Source organism: Clavispora lusitaniae, assembly GCF_014636115.1.
Source record: "Clavispora lusitaniae strain FDAARGOS_655 chromosome Unknown tig00000187_pilon, whole genome shotgun sequence".
NCBI classification, from domain to species: domain Eukaryota; kingdom Fungi; phylum Ascomycota; class Pichiomycetes; order Serinales; family Metschnikowiaceae; genus Clavispora; species Clavispora lusitaniae.
In genome coordinates, this window is record NW_027093980.1 from 264,200 (window position 1) to 281,927 (window position 17,728).

A 17,728-nucleotide genomic window follows, 5' to 3' on the forward strand; every position below is an offset into this window, starting at 1 on the left:
AAACGACTTTTTTGCAATCATAAGGCTTTTCAAATATAAGTACCACTTCGTACATTTTCATGCCACCATACTCTGCAGTTTTCTCAAATGCTACGAGTTTATGAATATATACGTAAGAGTTTTTTGATTCTCAATAGATTAGAGAGTAAACAATTCACCCTGCTACTTCTTAAATTACAAGTCGAATTATCCTTTCCCTGCAAATAAAGTACTATATGAGTTTGTTCATTTCGTCAGATTTGTCTTCGATGCAGATGTGCATAGAGTTCATCAAGGTAGAAACTACTTGATAAGTGACATCGCAACCTGTATAGTGTCCTCTGCTTCATGATTGACATTTCTCTTTTGGACGGAGTTCGGGACGAAAACGCCTTTCTTTTTTCTCCTCGAGCATGTTTTGCAATCATTGTGTCGGAAGACATAAATTCTATTGTTCCATCCATTGAGCATTTCACGGAGACCATCAATCAATACAGCCCACTTCGAGTCAGACTTGAATATGTTTGTGGAGAACGGATTGTTGTGCAAATGAAATATTCCTCGGCAGTGGAACAGCTGTATTTCAGCCATCTCATGTGGAACTTTTCACTGCTAGCCAAGAATGCCTGGATACATCTCTGGGATACACACGAACATGATGCTTTGCGACGGGATTTCTCTGTTCCAGAGTATATGGATAGTCTGCTCTGTCTCAATCGGCTTTGGATTCGAAACAAGTCGATTTACATGATCACCAGAGGATTTTCGCCTTCCAATCCGCACGGTGAGTTGATTGAAGAGCTACCACTTACGGAAGCGTTTGAGTGTCTTTGTAAAGAAGAGTATTCAATGCCAGAAGAGTTGAACAAGACCGCAAAAATAGAACTCGAGAAGCCCCAGGCACAGATTGTGGATGTAAATGGGGTCTTTATTCCAAGAAAGCTTCTAGCTTCGCTTTCCCGCAACCCATGGCTCATATCACCATTGATCGATTGCGATCCCACAAGTTTGGTGACGGAAAAACTCTCGCAGACTGTCAACATGGACGACGAAGTATGTGTCAAAGTGGCAATCCCCCAATACCTTCTAGATCTGAAAATCAATTGTCTGTTGACCATAGCGCAGAGTGTCTCTCTCGGTATTAAAGTAAACTGCGAAGCTCATATAGACAAGCTTAATCTCGACGAGACAAACATTGAACAAGATGGAATGGAATCTGTATTTCTGCTGGATTGGCTACAGCAGAAATTGATGGAAGCTGGGGTACCCTGTGAGTTTGAGAAACTCCCTGAGGTCCATGAATTGAGCGATCGGTACCAAACAGATTGGACTCAACCATTCTCTATTTTGTCCGCCGAAGAGGAGCTGGAGTGGAAGAAGAAAGAAAGTATGAAAATGAAAATGGAAGAGAAAATGCTGGAGTGGAACTTCGATGACGGCATATCCGATGATATCCATCTGTCCTTACCAATGGGAGAAGACAAGAATACCGTGGAAAAACTACAAGGACTCTTGAAAGAATTTAAGAGTGCTATTGGAGAAGACGAAAAGTCACCAGGAGCAAATACCACCGCCGATATGGGCATGTACGAGTCGCTAAATGACGAAGACATTGAAAAGTTGACAGAACTTGAAGGATTCGATGATTTTGTCGAGTTTTTTGCCCAGCACTATATGGGATTCAACAACGAAGATCTTGAGGCGCACCGCAATAAGAGAAAAAGAACAGACCAGGAACAAAGCGAGCTGGAGCTGGAACTGGAGTCCGAGTTCGACTGGGATCAATTCAATAATGAGAGTGACTACGACTCATACGACGAGTGAAGCATGAAATACAGAAATTAGCATCAAAACCTAAACGGTTGATATTTATATTGAGAGTAAATATTGCACACCAATCATTAGCATATATTGAGAGTAAATATTGCACATCAATCATTAGCATATAGTACATATCCTTATTCATTTCCATTTTCGATTTTTGCCTGTCTTTGAAGCTTTCGTTCCCACGAGTCCATTCAGACTGCAGCTAGTCGTAGATACCCAGTTTCTATACCAGCCATGAAGCCATCATGTTTCATTTAGTCCACCTCGATGTTCCGCTTGGCCAACTGATGCGTGGTCCATATCCACGCTCGCGCGGCAAGATCCATATTTCGGGCCACGCGCGAAGGCCGCGCCTTGCGTCGCCCTGAAAAGTGGGCGCCGCTTTCGCGCTGCCTTATAGTTGGGTCCAAGCTGGTGTATAAAAGAGTGTGCGCGGCCTGTTCCGCAGAAACGCCAAAGAGGAAACCAATGATCTGAAACAAGCACCAAAACATGATTCCGATGATCGGGAGCCGTGTCCAGTAGCTGAAGTAGTTTGTGTTCATCACTAGCCCAGGGTCGACCGATAGACAAACAAGCCTAGGGTTGCGGAGCGCAAGCATCTGGACGAAATGGATTCCTGCAGTTTTCGCCACGGCGTAGCGCACCCACGAAAAGAAGAAATTGGGCCGCCACCAAAGCCTTCGCCCGGGACTGCAGGGCACAAGAAGCATTTGGTGCGCCACGGACGAAACGTAAATGACTCGCGAAGGCGATTCGGGCGCGGCTCGCCCTCCTCGTTCGAGCAAGGGAAGAAGCCTCGTGGTCAACAAAAATGGCGCCACATATAACGTTTGGAGCTGGAGGTCAAATCCATCCACAGTTTCTGTCGGCGGGGCAAGAACGCCTGCATTGTTGACGAGAAGATTCAAGTGTTTTTCCAAGTTTCCAAGTGCCTGCACTGCCGCAAGTACAGACGAGAGCAGGGCCAAGTCAAGTTCCAAAAAATGGAGTTCTCCAACCGGGCGCATTTTGGTCACTTCGGGCGAGTACGTGGCGCGGATTCGGGCGGCGCGTTTTTCTAGGGCGGATATCAGCGCACTACACCGCAGTCGCAGGCGCCCGGCGAGGTAAACCACATAGCCGTGAAGATAGAGGTGGAGCACCGTATACCAGCCCACGCCGCTGTTTCCAGCTGTGATGAGAGCAGTCCGGCGGCCGGTTTTCGGATTGTGGTACGGAAGCGTTTGGGGATCAAACGGAGAAAACATCGAGGCCGGAGATAAAGATTAGATAGAATGATGCAAGTGGCGGTTGAATAGTCACTACCAGATGAGCCGTAAGTTGGCGACTGTGCAAATCCGGGTATAAATGCAATTAGGGGTCCGGTCCGGAATGTCGGGACGCTTGAAATGTTCTCGTCCGGTCTGGGATGTGTGCGGCTGGCCGGAACTGTAACTTCTGTATCGAAGATCTTTTTAGCGTGGTTGCTTTTTCGTATGTGACTAGTCTTTGCCGTGCAATGCTATAACTTTTTTATTTTTTTGATGCAGAGATGAGCCGAGTTTAAAGCTCTACCTTTTTGATGCCGGGAACAGTCTTGAACTGATTTTCTCGTAGGAGCTGTTTTTCGAATTGTCTGGATCTTTACTGTCTGACGATTGTCGGCGAGACTTCTGAGTCAGTATGTCAAAGAAGAGAGATGAGATTCTGACAGCTCGTGATCTGCAGACTGGGAATATGCAATTGGAAGGGATTTCAGACCAGCTTGAAACCTGGAAATGGGCTCTTGTAACGAAAGGAGCGAGCAAGATGTAGATGGAGTAATATTTGTTCCGCGTTTTCGCATTCGCAATCTACGATCATAACCATGGCTTGCTGGTCTACAGATGGAAAAAAAGCAGACCATATCGATGGCTCAAGAGGAAAGCAGAGATGAAAGATTTACGGTCTATTGCTCTTGTTTGTCATTTTTGCTTTTGTGGCATGTATTTGAAATCCGACACCTGTAATTCGTTCTCATTGCATTATCTGACTTTATTCCGTTTTGGATTGTCATGCGATTAGATCTTGCGCATGCGATGGCCGAAAGCGACATTTGCTATAAAGATATAACTGAACACGAATGTACTAGGCTAAATGATGCCAAGATACTAAAACAAAACAGTATAATGGTTGATTCATATGCAAAACGATGAAAATGATGATCCACGCAAGATGACGAGACTATAACCCACCTAAACACGAGCTGTCGGCCCGATTCTACGACATACACCAAAACTCGGCAATTCTATGGTCTATTTCTATTTCAATGCAGCTAGCACCTCTTGCAAGATGGCTTCTGGAGTCTTGTCTGTCGTTTCCACAGCCAAAGCCGAGCCTCCGTTCGCTATCAACTCTTCGCCTTGTGGAATCTCCATGATGTCATACTGCGATTTCACCATGTCTACCTTCATGAAGTGGTTTTTCCTGTTGGCCACACGCTCCATCAACTGCTCGAACGTCGACTTCAAAAACACAAACTTGAACGTCACCTCGGGCAATCCACATTCGACAATGTACTCTCGATACACTTTTTTGAGGATCGAACAAGAGGCAACTACAGTGTGTGTAGCATTCTCTTTCGACACGGCTTCTTTGGAGCAAATCTCACTGAGCTCTTTCAACCAGCCCCATCTATCTTCGTCCGTCAAAGGTTCACCGCGGGCCATTTTGTCCACATTAGCCTGTGGATGCAAAGTGTCACCTTCAACGAAGGTACATCCTTTGCTTTCGGCTAGTAGGGACGCAATTGTTGTTTTTCCGGTGCCTGCTGGGCCTCCAACAATAAGAACTGTGGCCATCGCTAAAAAAAGTAAGAAAAAATGTCAATGTGGGGTTTGGCCAAACTTATACTCTTGAGACGTGGGGGAAGGTGGGGGCCGGTCGTATGTACAGGAAAAAAGAATTTGCGTGTCGGCTTTCTGGGGAACTTGCCTGTTAGGAGGATATTCATAGTGTGGATCACGAAAAAGAATTGAAAACTAAAAATGAAAGATGTGGAAAAACAGAAGAGGTTAGATTAGATGAAGTTCAATACAAAACTATCTCAGACGGTGCAAAAATAAGAAACTGATGAAAGATACGTCAGAAACATTCTTCGCGTGGAAGATTAGAGGCACGAAAAAAAAAAATGAAAAAAAAATAAAAAAAAAAACTGTACCAATTTCAAGATATATTCAGTCTCTTTATCAAACAGCAAAATTCAAATTGACTATTTATGTTGCAAGGAGCTTGTATTAGTATCAAAAGTTTTAGGCAATAGGTCAAAATGGTCTACCGAAAGATAAATGTAGGAAGTAGGATCTGACTAACGGTACTGGTCTTCCACTTTGGTCGATAACTATTTGAAAGTACCATATCCTTGTTTCTAAAAAAATCCACTCAGAAAATTATGTCGCCGGTACAAGTTATCCACATAGTTGTGTAACATTTGGTGATCTAAATACATTAAACTTAATCTGATAGCTGATACTATTCACTGTTTAGGTCATGCCATAACTCAAGTAAACATACACGAGTAGCTAAGTAACGTTGATCTATTATGGAATTTCACTTCCGGACGTGAACTATGTACATGTTATCTTCTTCTTCTTCCTGATTTTTCCTTTTTGGCCACACGTCTCAAACAAATCAACTCCTCGCTGATTCTCTTTTCTATAAGTGTTTTGATGTCATTTGCGCTTTCCTTGTCTGCAAAGAGCGTTGGCCATCTTTGGGAAAGCCACATGAAAACCAAAACTAACTTGTGGTTTGTTTCCAAAGCTTGCAAAGTGTCAAAAACACGCTCTGAAGATCCTGTTATCGAGGGCTCCATCAGAAGAATGGAGCTGTGGAGAAAATCAAAGTCAAATACCGTTTTTGACTCGCACCGCAGAATACACTCAAAAAACTTGAGCGCAGTTTCCACCACGACAGGAGGAGCGAAATGAAGATTGAGCGGCACCAGAGCCAAGCTCAACTGATCTTCTATAGTGAGGGACTTTGACAAGCGATTGCGCAAAAGCAAGTCGAGAATCTCTAATTGGTGATCAAATTCACTGAGGAAATAGTTGTCCAACTTGCGGTTCCCAATGCTTTTTTCAAACTTCTTGACTGCTTCCAGCAAAGGCAAAGGCGAACGGAAACTCGACACATAATGAACCCAGAATTCGCTTGGTGGCCAAATGCACGCTTTTTCTACGTTCTTTATTGGTTCTCTCATCGCTAGCTGAAGGAACCGAAGGTCTTTGCTCTTGAACGCTGTCACCAAACCTTCCAGCTCACCTTGGTCTGCGCTAAACCTTCCAGCCCTGCCTGCAATTTGCTTTGTGGCCGAAACACTGAGAGGAACCATATCCGAGCCATTGAACTTCATTATAGACCAAAAGACAATGCGCTTGATTTTCAAGTTGAGCCCCATTCCAATAGCATCTGAAGCCACCAAAACATCATATTCCCCGCTATTAAACTTTGCTGAGGCCTGCGACCGGATTTCTGGTGGGAGGGCACCATAAATCACACCCACCTTTAAAGACGTCGATTGCTCGATTCGACACTTCAATTCCAAGATTTTGCGCTTGGAAAAAGCTATAAGACAATCGCCCTTTTGCAAGTTTTCAAGCCGACCCACAGGCTTTTGGCACATGGTGAGCTTCCCCAACCGTTTATACTGTTTGATCACAAGCTCATCGCCTGTGGACTTGACCATCTCTTTCACAAGGGCCACGGCACTTTCTTCGCCACACAAGTGAACCTCTTTTGCCTGGACACCTAGAACCGCATTTGTCCAAGCGGAGCCTCTCGTAGGATCCGCGAGCATTTGGATCTCGTCAATAATACAAATGTCCATCTTCTTGTGAAGCGGGATCATCTCGATTGTTCCCGAAGAGAGATTGGACACGCTACCGTACTCGTCCAAAGAAGGAACCACCTCTTCTCCTGTGATCAAGTTGCAATGAATACCCTGGCCTTCAAAACGCTCGTAGATTTCTCGGGCCAAAAGCCGTAAAGGCCCCGCATAGTAACCAGACTTTGCTGCGGCAAAAGCTTTGAGCGAGTTGTGGGTTTTTCCACTATTGGTGGGCCCGACATGCATGATGATTTTGCGTTTCATCTTTCTCGCCTGGGGAAACCACTCGGCTGGATTGCCGATATCCCAGTTGGTATCGATTTTTTCCTGCTCTGGAAGAGAGTGTAGAAGATCGCCAATACAATGTTGATGGAAGAGTTCTGTGAGAATGGCTGTGGCGATTTCCGTTTTGTTTTTGTATCCTCTGTGTTCAGCCAAATCTGTCGGGTACATGTTCAAATAAACCAGTAAGATGATCGGTGGGGCCGCATCAAGATGTGGACGAAAGTATTCTGCTAGGGAAATGTCTCGAAGTTGGAGACTATGCAGCAGCGGATTTTCGTAGTAAGCGGAACATTTCTCGCTGAATGTAGTTTCAAACTCCTCCACAAGCTGTTCAAGTCTTGCTTTTGGCAATTTGGCTAGACTGTGGTAGGGGCTTGCAAAAGAGCGGTCCAAAACGGTCTTCCGTAAGTGCAAAAGGGCTTCTTCTGTAAAGTTGCGGATTTGTTGCTTCGGGCTTTTGCCAAGCAGTTGTAAAGCACGAGCCGAAGCATTGTCATCGCCTGTACTTTTGGCGGTTGATAGACATCTATGAAGTGAAAAGGCTCTCGAAAGACAAGGTGCTCGACTATGTGCGATCCTAAAAGAGCACAACGGTCGAAGGATTCGAAGGGCCATAACAGATTAATGAGAATTATCGAGCTGATTTAACCAAGATCTTAAATCACTGAGATGGACTGAGATGGAGTATACATGCACTCACAAACATTCAAGCTCTACACAGGTTGATTGGAAATTATTAGGCACCACTTATTCAACTTTGAAGTTTCAATTGGAAATCGACATTTCTGAATGAAAGGAGAAAATTTTAGAAAATGCTCCATTTCTTTCAGTCTGACTGAAGGTACGTTTAGTACATCATTACTTAGACTAAAGTTCATTAATTATGTGCAAATACAGAGTACAGAATTATCAGCAGTAGCTCCTGCTCTTTGGAATAACAACAGCTCTATTAAAAACCAGACAAGTGTTTTGGTAGGGATGCTGTAGTATCTTCTTCCTTTTTTTGTTACCTTTGTTAAATATTATTGTACTTTTTTGGTGAGAAAAGTGTAGAACATATTGTAGTTCATCTTGGGTCGGGTGTTGTGACAGAATAAAAGGTAATCCTTATTATGCTTCCCTTTTCTATCATTTCATAAGTCCAAGACTGATCGTTTAGCTCTCTGACGCCTAGCTGTTGCTTCCAACATAAAATATTTGAAGCCCAAGACTGAAGAAAAGGTATTGCAATTGCTTTAGTGTTTGGGCATTTCTTCTGTTTAGTTAAGCGACAGACGAAACACAAATCTGCTATTAAGCTAAGATTCACCACTAGAACTGTCCAAGTTCACGAACTCCAATGAGTATCTCAACTTAGGATACTAATATGAGGATATGAAATCAGACTGAGCATTCTTTTAAAATATCGCTTCTTTCCAAAGTCTTCAGTATTCTGATCATTCCGCAGGATAGGCAAGGCATATATATATATATACTACTGGGCATGACCAACTTTCGTGGACCAGATCAACTGTCTAAAAACCAGACCACTTTCGACGACGACAACAATTGTCTTGGAACCAGGCCAGCTTCCTAAAGGTCACCCAATTCAAGACGCCCAGCAACATAGTGTAAAACCAACTTAGAGAATTATGACAGACATAATGACCTCCGTCTAAAGTAACACCTGAGTCCACTCCGCATACGGCAATTCATACCCCACTTCAAATTAAAATTGCAATACTCAAGACGCCAGACTTCTAACATTCCAAGGAAGTCATTTTTTCTCTGGCTCGTAAATGTCCAATTAACCGAGTCGCGGTTTCCAGAAGCTTATACTTTCACCAGAGAAGAAAGCGCGAACATCAAAAGTAGCCACACTCTTCTACATCTTTACATCATCCACCTTTCAAAAGAACTAAGGCGAACCAAGATAACAATCTTCATAACTAGCAAGATAGCCTTCAAATATATCAAAGCGAAATTGACCAAGGGCCCTCCAAAGAGTCCATTTGTCCTTTGGACTCCACAGCCGACCATATTCTATTCCACTCACAATTTGCCTTATCAACCAAAAATTCGTGGTCTCTCCTAGTCTAACTGCTATATATGGATGACGCCCCAAACACGCATGCAAGAACAGAACCAAACGGCCCAACTAGCGGCGCAGTTCAACAAGTTCTATCTTGAAACGACAACTCCCGAGGTGAACCAGATCGGGAACTACTCCATTGTCAGCGAAATCGGCGAAGGTGCTTTTGGCAAAGTATACCTAGCGCAGCACATTCTTCTTGGATGTCAAGTTGTGCTCAAGTGTGGCCTTGTTGACGACCCTAACATTGTGCGAGAAATCTACTACCACCGGCAGCTTAGGCACAAGAACATTGTGAAGTTGTACGAAGTGGTTCGCACAGAAACTCATTTGTGGATGGTACTTGAGTACTGTGAGGGAAATGAACTTTACCACTACATTTATGAGCAAAAACGCTTGGACATTGATGTGTGTCGACATTTGTTTCATCAAATAGTCGAAGCCATGCGCTACGTTCACCTGCTCAACCTCTGCCATCGTGATTTGAAGCTAGAAAATATTTTGCTTGCCGACACAAAACGCACGGTGGTGAAGTTGACAGACTTTGGCTTTGTGCGTGAGTTTAGTCCTTACAAACGGACCTTCTTGTCCACAGTGTGCGGAACGACAGCGTACATGGCCCCAGAAGTCTTGAAAAGCGAAAAGTACTCGGGTTTTGCCGTCGATATCTGGTCTATGGGTGTGATTCTCTATGCGATGGTGTATGGCGAACTTCCTTTCGACGAGGACGACGCACTCAAGACGAAATATTGCATTATTAATCTGGAACCGCTGTTTCGGGGCCCTCCTCAGCCTGAAGCTGCTCAGCTCATTCGCAAGATGCTTTCCAAAGACCCAAATGCTCGGCCATCGCTCACAGAAATCCTCAACTCGCCTTTTTTGATAGACATCACCAACGAAAAAATGGCGCCCAAAACCCCGGTCAATGATACAGAGTCTGTAATGTCCATCAATCAGCACTATCGTTTACATTCCATGCCGTTTCAGTCAAAGATTGAGCGGCATCTTCTCAAAAAGATGGAAAAGCTCAACATGGACGTGGACAGAGTCCAAGCAGCTGTGTTTAGCGGACAATCGAACCCTCTAACGGCCTTCTATGAGCTAGCTCTAGCGCAAGAATTCAAGAAAAAGAAGACTCGCTACATGCGTAAAAAGCGCTACTACGAGGCCAAGCGGCTGTTGAAAAAACAGAGACAACGGATGCGGAGCGCTCTTTCGCTCAACGATCAAGCATCAATGCCACCGCTTGAAAAAATCCTTCTGTCTCTCAGTATCAGTTCACGGCAGACAGATAAAGAAGAAAGAGGAGAAAGAACGTCAAGTCGGCAGCTGAAAATATCGGAACCAGAAACTCTGAAGGTAGAAGGAGCAGACCAAAAGACAACTGCAAATATCACAGATAGATCTGTTCAGCAAAAACCTGAACGGCAGTTTGAACGGCCTCGTACGGCGCTGCTTCGCCTGGTTTCTTTTTATGAGCGGCCTCTGGAGCGGCGGGGCTTTTTGAATCGCCTTCAATTTTGGAAGCGCAACAAACTTGAAGCGGACATTCTGCGTCCCGTAGCACGTCTGCTTTCTCGGCGTCCTGAATCTGTTGTCTCACAGAATAGTCAGTACAGTACTCAGAGCCACATGTCTGCGCTTTCCGAATCAGAGGCTGATCTTCTTGCTACAGATGACGAGTATTTCGACGATGGATCAGAGTCTTCTCTTAGTACGCAGATGCGGTTATCGTACCGGCGTATACGTCCCAGACCTCAACGGCTTATGTCTGATTCTCTGGTGTCTCGCTTGAAACGTAGTCTGATGTCGCAAGTGTCAAGCAACTCATCGGAAGAAAGCTCTGCACTCTCTAGAATCGCAGATAGGCTTGATGACCGCCCGCCCCTGCCGCAAACCAAAAAGCGAGCCCGCAATGGTCATTTTAAAATGCCTATGCCGGGCAGGCCAGTTTCGCCACCTATGGGAACTGGCGATAACAATGCATTCCGGTGGCCAGAAGGAAATAATTATGATACGCTGCAAGTAGACCCGCAGGCCTGGTCTAGCAGCGGAACGCAGGTGTTGCACAAGTTCATCAAGATAGAGGAAGAAGACGAAGAGGCGGACCATGATTCAGAGCCGGAAATGAACCAAAAAAACGAAATGGTGTGAGTGGAGACTAATGTGGTGAGTAAGTGCTAAGGCTTAGTGGTGGAAGAACAGGCTCCAAGCGAGGTTTAAATGTGTGTTTAAACATTCACCTACTGCTGTCTCACCCAATGAGTGATTTCGTGGGATCCAGTCAATTCATGAGAATGACGATGCATTGAAATACGAAGAGTCAGAGAATGAGAGGACGAAATTTGGATGCCCCTATAGGCGGCGGCAGGAAGTGCTGGAAGAATGATTGAGTTTCTTCTGTGTTGTTTTCCTGATCGGTAGCTATATTTTCCGTGACATCCAGCGCATGTATCATTAGTTGTATTATTACAAAAGTGCCCTTAGTGAGCCGTAGGCTATTGGCCAGTTTTCATTGTGCGTATGTGGAAGATGGTTTTGATTGATATACTCCGACTCAACAAACTTTGCCCGTTGAAGAAGACCCTTTGCATGAATAAATAAAGGAGAAGGTAATGTATACGGTATTGCCTCTGTTCAAATTGGCAAGAAATATGGTTTGAAATAACACTTTGAAAGTGTGAAAGCAGAATCGTTGTTTTACCCAAGGCTTCCTTTACTCAATGTCAGCCCTATGGTATTGTATGTTTCGTCGAAAATAAAGCATAGTCAGCAGCTACAAAGAAAAGAAACGAAACACCAGAATGGTAAACGAAAGACAAGAAGTCTTGTGACCCGTTAAAAGAGAAGACTACTACCGTATATGCTATAGTATGCGACACCACATCGCGGGAAAAGTTCCAAGGTAAAACAGCCAAAAGCCAAAAGATCAACGAAATTATGAAAGCGCCAATTACAAAAGAGACTTTTACCAAGCTTTATAGCCATTGTAGTTTTGTTTGCAAGTAGTCTTCTCCAGATGTGCGCACGTGACCATGCTCCGAAAAATTTCTCCAGCGCAGCTCAACGAAAAAACCACCACATAACTCATCAGCTGCACCATGGCTTCTGTTATCGTTGTGGAAAACGAAATCAAGAATTCCGTGATCGAGTACGGTCAGATCATCGACTCGGTCCACCAAAACTCGCAGTTTTCCGACTCCTTGAAGCAATACTTTGACATCCGGGGCAACATCACCAACAGAAATGAAGTGGCCACGAAAATTCTCGATGCTTCAACCTCAGAAACATTGAGCAAGTTGAGCGACAAGGAGTTTGAGCCTGCGTTCTACTTACTTGCGTACCTTTTGAGCGAGCTAGAAGCAGCATCGTTCGAGAGACTTTTGCAAAAAGACTCTGCCCTTTTGAAACTTTTGGTTGAGTCCACTCCCGCACAACAGCCATCTTTGAGAGACAGAAGATCGCTCAAGCCCACGACGATCATGTCTATTCTCAACACTTTCTTCAACTTCTTGCCCTCTTCGTCGCCGTCAAGAATCCACCTTGTGGAGTTGATTTTGACTATTGTCAAGAACACCCAAATTGATTTTGCATTGATCCAGCTGTCGATCGGAGACAACTTGGTTGGCTGGTTGAACGCCGCAGGTGCTTCTCGCGAGGAAACTGCCCGCTTGTTCTGGCTGTTTGTCAAGTTGGACTCGGCCTACTCGGAAAAGTCTTTGCAATTGATCAAAAAATTCACAGCGCAATTCACTCTCTCTTTGGAAGAGTTGCATGACTTGATCATTTTCGCCTTGAACTCTTCTGTTGTGGATGTTTCCTTCTTGGTCAACAACAATGTTGCCGCAGCTTTGCACGAGAACTCCTCTGATGCCTTGGCCCAGACATTTATCCAGTACACCCAAGGTAACTTGGTGTCTGCTGTTCCTGCTCCATTGCCAGAATCTGTGGCACAAAAGTCAAAGATTTTGGCCTTGGCCAAGTTCTTTGTTTCCCACCCAGACAAAAAATTGTTCAGCTACGGCGACATCCCAAGCGTGTTGGTTTCTTCTCCTGCAGCCTTCGAGAAGTTGTTGATCGACTCGATCAAGGGCGGTGTCATTGAAGGAAAATTGAACCAGGTGGATGAGTCCTTTTACTTGGTGCGTGTCAACCGTTTCATCTTGGCTGGAGATGAGAAACTTGCGCAGGACTGGGAAGCAGTTAGAAATGCTCTTCTTGAGTGGAAGTCATCTTTGGTTAACATTAACGAGATTGTGGACAATGCAAAGGAAAATATTGTCAACAACGGTGCCAACTAGAGTCCAGATCAACAACATGGCTTTATCTGTCTACGTCTAACAATCTTTGGCGAATTTATAGGAAGGTGGTAGCTAATGCGAGGAGAATGTTCCGGTTCAAGTTACGTAGTTGGGAGAAGCACAGACTTTATTAGAAGCCTTAAGATAGAAGCCTTAAGATAGAAGTTTATTCGTGAGTCCATTCTCAGTTCTCATGGTATCTCTGTGTTATCCTTACAATCAATTCATGCCATCGAATAATGGATTTCGGGCAGTAATCCTGATCGTAAAAGAGAACAGATAAGTAGTCGTGGTGAGAGACCTTGAATTTACTTGAAAAATAAAGGAAACAATAGGTGACATAGAAGTATACCGAATCATGTTTGGTGGAAGACTTTAAGTATTTTACATAAATAGAAAATTAAAGAACCATTCTTTTGATTGTTCGACCACATCAACGAAAGATTCATTGTGAGACAATGCATACGTGAAATCTATGTTTACGTGAAACTATGCTTGGGATCCCATACGTTCTATTATTTATTTCTTCTTAATACAAATGCACCTCTTTCCTCGAGGTCAGATATCAGAAATGAACGACAGAGGGCCAAGTGAGATCAAAGTCGAGGACCGCATCAAACTCTGATTAATCCTTTTCGCCATCCAAGACCGCCAACACCCCGCCAACCAAATGCAACAGTCCGCACACAAAAACCTCAACCAGGCGCTCCAGTGCCAAACTTTTGATAAACCTAAGCCCCGTTTCGATATCGGGGAAAACGTGCTTCCGCGAGTTGGCGTTGTGCTTTTGATCAAGTGTACTCCAAGCCTCCGCCAAATCCTTCTGTACCACCAATCTATCCACAGTTTCTTTGGAGTAGTTCATCGACACAAGGTCGCTGTTATACGTTCCATCCGCCCAGGTGACGTTGGTGGTGAAGATGGCGTGGTCAAAATGAGGCGTTCTCTCATAGAGCTCTGCGAGAAGCTCTGTGGCGTTCTCCCGGCTCTGCTGGTTGAAAAGCAAGATCTTGGTCGTGTTTCTTTTAGACACCGCTGAAGAGTACCACTCTGCTGCAACACGTACAGACTCGAGGGTGTGGGCACCGTCAATATACCAAGTGATATTCTCGTACCCTTCTTTCTCGAGTGTCTGACACCGGCCGTCCCAACGGACATGTTTGAGTCCGGCCATAAACTCGTCAGGAAGACCGTCGGCGAGGTCAACAGAGATGCCAAGATGCTTCAAGTGGTGCTCGGCCAATTTCACGGCCACAGCAGCATTTTGGCGCTGGAACGTTCCAGCTAAGCCCAACGGAACATCTTCAGGAACCACTTCAGACCCAACAAACTCCAAGGAAGATACTTGGGCCTTCTCAGCCTCTTGCTCAATGACAGACTCCGCCTGAGGATATTCAGTCTGACGAGCAGCTACAGCAGGACAACCCTGTTTGAGAATACCTGCCTTGTTCCATGCAATTTCTTCAATGGTGGAGCCCAACATGAAAGTGTGATCAATGCCCAAAGCAGTGATGCCTGCCACCGTAGGACGATCCACCACATTGGTCAGATCAAAGCGGCCGCCTACACCAACTTCGTATATCGCTGTATCCACTCCCTCCGACATGAAAACGTGCAAAGACAAAAGAGTCAAGTACTTGAAGTACATGGGTTTTACCTCGTGGCAGGGCTGCAACGTCGGAAAAGCTTCTGCATCGGAAGTAGTGGCCGAAAGCTTGTCCCACACTTCGAAAAAATAGCGGGTGAACTTCTGTGGGGCAATTGGAGCGCCATTGATTCTAATACGCTCTCGCACGGACTTAAGGTGAGGACTCGTGAAGAGGCCGACTTTCCGGATTCCCTGATCACGATACTGCTGCATTATGGACTCGACAAAGGCACATGTGGAACCTTTTCCTTTCGTTCCAGCAACATGTATCACGTTCATTTTGTTGAAATCGCTTCTCTGGTAGCCCATCCGACGCACATACTCGTGTACTTCGGCTAGGGAAAGCTCACTTCGAGCAAGAGGAGAGATGGGTTGGCGTTTAAGTGCCTCGATCGAAGCGAAATTCGACTGTAGGCTGTTTAGAGCAGCAATGGCATCTTTGTATGTCCGAACTCGCATTTCCGGCTGGGTCATTCCAAATGGTTGTCCTTGAGTAGTATATCAGGGCTTTACAGACTGGGATCTTGTGCAAAATGGATTGTCAAGAGACAGTTTCTCCCACTTATTCACTAATCTTTTGCTTTCGATTGGAGAATTAATCTGAGCCTTCTTTCAGCCTTTCCAAAAGCACAGGATTGAAATTGGAAGAATTGGAGAGAAAATTTCAAATTACCAGTGAAGGAAATCGAGGATCAGAGGATGGAAAAGTTGAGTCTGCTAGATGCGGACCAGACAGAGCGAAAAAAAAATTTGAGCGTTTTTTTCAAATGCGACAACAGGCATAGTACAAACACTGCCGACTACAATAGACAGAAATCATAGGGATATCTTTGACACCAATATGAGTTTTGCTTCTGAGCTGTCTTAAATTCTGCTTTTTTGGGAAACTGAACCGACTCGGGATGCGATAGCCACGTGCTTGTGTGCAGGACATTTGCTTTCTGTCTTCTCTGCTTTTGTTGTACACCGCAAGAATTTGGGGCAGTGGCGTGTAGATTGACTTTATATCACAGCAAGCAACGTAGTGTCAACTACAGTCTTGCAAAGAAGGGCGTGTCTGCTAGATTAAGGGGCGGGCGGAACAATGTGTCACGTGATCCGGTTCCCGTAGGAACGGACGGCGCCAGAGCCAAAAAGAAAAAAAAATGAGTCAGTCCGCGCAGCTTTAAAAGAGCGCACTCCCCTAGTCCCTTTTCCAACAAAGCTTCAACGGCCTTTTTGACTGTCATCAACTGACATTACATTTTCCTTATTCCTTCTTCCCGTGTTCTTTTCCAAATTCGCCATGTATTGAGTTTGCCGGCGAAGATTCCTTTGTTCATACTTAACGTGTGTTTATTTCAACAACAGAGTGTTTTTGTAACCTTTCGCTTCTAATTCAAAAGAACGAATACAGCGAAGGTGTTAAAAAGAGATTTACGGATCCCAATTCCTGTTTACTCGTCCCAGTTTAATGTTTTCCCACATGGTTACCATCCAAGATAATATATACTCCTCGGAAAAGCTCCATTCGCCACAAGAAGCATCACAGCTTTTAAGTGGCGGCAAACAGGCAGAGCCTTCTTCTTTTGCAACCCCTTTCCTTCCCTCCCGTCAATTTACGCCCGCCATGATGGCGTCGCCTGTGCCTGACACCAATGCCGAGTCTGAGGGCGAGATGGATTTTTCTCGCTACATTGACATTCCTTTGTTGGTGTCTGACAACGAGGAGGAGGACTCAGACAATGACGCCTCGCATTCGACCAAGCGCAGTGTTCCGTTTGATCACGAAAATACGCCACCTCCTTCTCTGGCTGTGCGTGAATTGAAACGTTCCATTTTGAAAGACGAAGTTGCGCAACCAAAGGCAGAGCCGGAGGTTGAGACCCTTAAACCTGAAGTCGCTCCGGTTTCAGAAGAAAAGAGCGAGAACTCATGCGAGCTCGAACTGGAACGCTCGAAAGTGATGAAAATCGTTGTCAAGTACATTGCTATGAAAATCAGAAACTCGTTTCCTCCAGAAAGCCCTCGCACGAGAGACACAAACGAAATGCCGCTTGACAAATTTCTCATGATATTGGTGAGCCGTTTGCAGTTGACGCTTCCGATGTTCATGAGAGGAATCATCTACTTGTTTAGATACATGGACATCATCTACCTCTTGCGGTACTTGAACCAGTCCAACAATTTCGCCAACTACAATGAAATGGGCTATGGGTTGAAGAAGCTTATCGTTGGGTGTTTCAAGCTCTCGTTGGCGAGAGAGCGAATTACCAAAGACTGGAGTGGAATTACAGGCTTGGCCAATTCAGAGATCAATAGTATTGTCAAGACTTTGGTTTCGCGGTTGAACGGCAAGCTCATGATCAAGAACATCGAGCTTATCCGCTTGAAGTCGGAGATTTTCCGCTTTGTGAAAATGGTGACCAAAACGGTCTAGTGTAACATAATGTACAATGATTTAGGAAAGTAAGACACACTACAGTAGATGAGACGGTAACGATGTGTGGAACGTTGCACTTAACACTGTATGGAATTTGTATTCAGTTCTATTAACTTTTGATTCTCTTTCATAATTCAAATGGTGCATCGTGAGTCACTCGGAGAAATTCGCATTGCGCCGAGACGAACCAAGAAAAATGGAATGTAACAGTGACTAATGGAACATAACAGTGACTTATGAATCCAGACCACAGTGGATAAGCTGATATTTTAAATTTTTCACTAGCATAAACATTCAAGCTTAGTCATTTGTGGCAACGGCAGTCTGAAAATTGCTCATATCGCTT

At 44.7% G+C, this 17,728-nt stretch overlaps 8 protein-coding genes across 8 annotated transcripts; 4 read left to right on the forward strand and 4 right to left on the reverse strand. All coding sequences in view use genetic code 12, as the record gives it.

Moving 5' to 3' along the window:
- Positions 1–327: 327 nt before the first annotated feature.
- Positions 328–1,803, forward strand: FOB63_004125 (uncharacterized protein; the record flags this gene model as incomplete). The annotated part of the gene is made up of 1 exon (XM_002615050.2): positions 328–1,803. One exon carries the CDS (start codon positions 328–330, stop codon positions 1,801–1,803), a length of 1,476 nt encoding a protein of 491 aa, XP_002615096.2.
- Positions 1,804–2,060: 257 nt separating this feature from the next.
- Positions 2,061–3,056, reverse strand: FOB63_004126 (uncharacterized protein; the record flags this gene model as incomplete). Its single annotated transcript, XM_002615048.2, has 1 exon — positions 2,061–3,056. One exon carries the CDS (start codon positions 3,054–3,056, stop codon positions 2,061–2,063), a length of 996 nt encoding a protein of 331 aa, XP_002615094.2.
- Positions 3,057–4,088: 1,032 nt separating this feature from the next.
- FOB63_004127 (gluconokinase) lies at positions 4,089–4,628 on the reverse strand (the record flags this gene model as incomplete). The annotated part of the gene is made up of 1 exon (XM_002615046.1): positions 4,089–4,628. One exon carries the CDS (start codon positions 4,626–4,628, stop codon positions 4,089–4,091), a length of 540 nt encoding a protein of 179 aa, XP_002615092.1.
- Positions 4,629–5,404: 776 nt separating this feature from the next.
- On the reverse strand, positions 5,405–7,555 carry SUV3 (ATP-dependent RNA helicase; the record flags this gene model as incomplete). Its single annotated transcript, XM_002615045.1, has 1 exon — positions 5,405–7,555. One exon carries the CDS (start codon positions 7,553–7,555, stop codon positions 5,405–5,407), a length of 2,151 nt encoding a protein of 716 aa, XP_002615091.1.
- A 1,477-nt stretch (positions 7,556–9,032) lies between these two features.
- Positions 9,033–11,165, forward strand: FOB63_004129 (non-specific serine/threonine protein kinase; the record flags this gene model as incomplete). The annotated part of the gene is made up of 1 exon (XM_002615044.1): positions 9,033–11,165. One exon carries the CDS (start codon positions 9,033–9,035, stop codon positions 11,163–11,165), a length of 2,133 nt encoding a protein of 710 aa, XP_002615090.1.
- A 947-nt stretch (positions 11,166–12,112) lies between these two features.
- Positions 12,113–13,312, forward strand: FOB63_004130 (uncharacterized protein; the record flags this gene model as incomplete). The annotated part of the gene is made up of 1 exon (XM_002615043.1): positions 12,113–13,312. The coding sequence occupies one exon, from the start codon at positions 12,113–12,115 to the stop codon at positions 13,310–13,312; it is 1,200 nt and encodes a 399-aa protein (XP_002615089.1).
- Positions 13,313–13,937: 625 nt separating this feature from the next.
- On the reverse strand, positions 13,938–15,434 carry FOB63_004131 (tetrahydrofolate synthase; the record flags this gene model as incomplete). Its single annotated transcript, XM_002615042.1, has 1 exon — positions 13,938–15,434. The coding sequence occupies one exon, from the start codon at positions 15,432–15,434 to the stop codon at positions 13,938–13,940; it is 1,497 nt and encodes a 498-aa protein (XP_002615088.1).
- A 979-nt stretch (positions 15,435–16,413) lies between these two features.
- On the forward strand, positions 16,414–17,379 carry FOB63_004132 (uncharacterized protein; the record flags this gene model as incomplete). Its single annotated transcript, XM_002615041.2, has 1 exon — positions 16,414–17,379. The coding sequence occupies one exon, from the start codon at positions 16,414–16,416 to the stop codon at positions 17,377–17,379; it is 966 nt and encodes a 321-aa protein (XP_002615087.2).
- Positions 17,380–17,728: the final 349 nt, after the last annotated feature.